Below are 2,947 nucleotides of genomic sequence, written 5' to 3' on the forward strand. Positions count from 1 at the left end.
GTCATTAATTTTTTAATATGATTTTATATATAGAAATTCGGGACAAAATTATTGTATTTTAGAATTGAATGTGGTGATTAATTAGGAAGATAGAAAATCAAATGTAGCTGATTTATAGGCTCCTCATAAATTTATATTTAAAATCGATTATTGTAAAGAATTTGTAGAGAGATTTTAGGAGAATGAAATTTGGAAATTTTATTTCAGATTTAATAAGGAGACAAATTAGGAAATTTTTGTTTTTGTTAATGGAAAAGAGTTGAAATGAATTTTTTTTGTTTTATATTTTTATTAAATAAAATATTAAATTACAATGGCATGAGATGTAAATAATTCTCAACTTCAAACCTTCTTTGCTAAAGTTGCTGTGAAAATAATAATATAGATAGATAAAAATAAGTATATAGTATCCATACAGAAAAGCAAACTAAAAAAAAAACCGTAAAACTAATTGATAAATGATGATACAACGGTAAAAAAAAAAATTAGCGAGAACAAAGAAAAAAAGGTTTTAGCAATAGAAGAAATAAAAGATAATCAAACTGTGTCAAGAAAAACAATATTCATCTTATGACTGCGATTGCCAATTATCAAACCCTTACATTGTCTTAACAAATGTTTGCAAATTACGATATTTTGTTAAGATAGCGCAAGGATACTGGACACTGGATACATACGGGGTTCAGTCGGTGACGGTGATCAAAGATATCACCATGATCAATGTGACACAAAATCTTTGTATGATTTTTTTTAAAACACAACTCTTTGTTATTTTGTACGCTTGGATTTTTAAAACGAGATGTTGCGCACACAAAAAGAAGAAGAAAATATCTTAAAACGAGGCAGGACCATATCTATGGTTGTTTTCTATTATCCATATAAAAAAAATTTGCACTTACGTATCTGTATAATTTATAGTTTTATACATATGTTGAATTACGCGTACATATACCCAAATTTATATATATTATATTATGTCGATTTGACTGACTTAGTATGGGTCAAGGTCCTCAAGGACGACACACACCACATGTACACGTTGAGTGAATTTGTCCTTTAAAAATCGAATTTCATATAACATTATTTCAACGTACATAATCACCTTACAATTACATAAAAATTTGCTTGATATTTTTAGAGATATATATAACGAAATTTAGATCCTTTTAATTACTGTCTTCGCTATCGCAAAACATAAAAGAAGAATCTAGATCTTAACGTCTCAAACCCTTTTTTAATATTCAGTGTATCAAATGAAACACGAAATAGATCAACCCAAGGCAGGAGCCCTGTTTACTGGAGCTGGACACTTGAAGCCACGAGGTGGAGTCTTACCACAGTCGACAAGAAGCTCAAGAGCAATGGGAATAACGAGGTCAATGTTGAGAAGCTTCGCTCTAATGGTTGTGCAGAGACAAACTGCTGCGTCAAGACCCACCAAACCGTCAAGAAGTGGACAACACTTTGCCTTGGCGTAGGTTTTCCCTAGTCCAATGTGAATCAAACCACCTAGCACGTCCACACAAGCGCCTAGTTTCAGTGCGTCGATTGGACAAGTCTCTGGTTTAGGTGTTGGTACGTGCTGTGGAGGGGGAGGTGGACATGGGGTTGGTGGAGGTGGTGGTGGAGGACATGGCGTCTCTGGGGTTGACGTTGGCGGCGGTGGTGGGGTTACGACCGGTGGTGTTGGAGCTGGCGGTGGTGGGGTTACGACCGGTGGTGTTGGAGCTGGCGGTGGTGGTGGCTTCACGGTGGGTGGTGGTGGAGGCTTCACGGTGGGAGGTGGTGGAGTGAATGGAGGTGGTGGTGGCTTCACGGTGGGTGGTGGTGGATACTTCACGGTTGGAGGTGGTGGTGGCTTCACGGTGGGAGGTGGTGGAGTGAATGGAGGTGGTGGTGGCTTCACGGTGGGAGGTTTTGGGGTGTGAGTAGGTGGTTTAACGGTGGGTGGTTTTGGGGTGTGAGTAGGTGGTTTGGCAGTGGGGGGCTTAGGTGGTTTAACGGGATGTTTAGGTGGTTTAACCGGGTTTGGAGATGGCTTAGGAGGGTCACTACAGTCACAAGCATAAGAGACTGCGAGGAGACCGAGGAGGAGGAGTATTACAAAGGCGTGGTTTTGCTTGTGAAGAAGCCCCATGTTGAGAAAGAGGGTTTAGGGTTTGGTTTTGTGAACAGGTAATGAATTAGTACGTTAAACTGTTAAGTGTCTTCTTCTTTTTATAGACACAAGTCTCTAAGATATTTATTTCTCTATTATAGTACTGTTCTCATTAGCCAAAGAATAATAATAAAAATGTTCTCATTACCATCATCCGTGACCGTGTTGATATGAACGTGCCAAATTGCGAGTAAGATGATTGATCAAGTTGGACTATAATATGAAGCACAATAATATTTACAGGTCACTTGGTCATAAGAAGTAGAGAGTCCTTTCTTTTTTCAAGAGCAAACATGTTTTCGTTAACTTGCCTATGTTCATAACCAAATTTGTTTTTGGAGATTTCTTGGTTTTATATCCAAATTTCCAAATTTGTTTCTCTATTTACGAATCCTATTTTACTAATGAAAGTAGGTTATTAGCATTTTTTATGATGGTATTATACGTAAGTATTGATTTGGATGAGACAAACTAAGGACATTGTCACAGCCTTGTTTACCATTTCGGCTAATTATTATACGTAAGTATCCTATGATTTTCTGACCCAAAAAAAAAAAAAAAAGGATTGAGACTGCTGCTGTATTACTAATATGGGTAGTGTCAAAGACAACTAATGAAGGAATTTGTCATTATTATTTGACTGAAGAAATACCTCTCAATTTCTCAAAAACAACAATGGCAAGTGGCGTGGCGAGACAAGGAACGATGGAATTTGTCATTGTCATTTGACTGAATAGACACCTCAATTTTCTGAAAACCACAAAGACAGAAAGAGATCCTTCCTCTTTT

The 2,947-nt window shown here is 37.1% G+C and overlaps 1 protein-coding gene across 1 annotated transcript; it reads right to left on the reverse strand.

Annotated features, from left to right (window-relative positions):
- LOC104723638 (36.4 kDa proline-rich protein) lies at positions 1,040 to 2,206 on the reverse strand. Its single transcript, XM_010442028.2, has one exon. The coding sequence runs from the start codon at positions 2,135 to 2,137 to the stop codon at positions 1,271 to 1,273; it is 867 nt and encodes a 288-aa protein (XP_010440330.1). The 5' UTR covers positions 2,138 to 2,206; the 3' UTR covers positions 1,040 to 1,270.

This window comes from Camelina sativa, chromosome 11, assembly GCF_000633955.1.
Source record: "Camelina sativa cultivar DH55 chromosome 11, Cs, whole genome shotgun sequence".
NCBI lineage: Eukaryota > Viridiplantae > Streptophyta > Magnoliopsida > Brassicales > Brassicaceae > Camelina > Camelina sativa.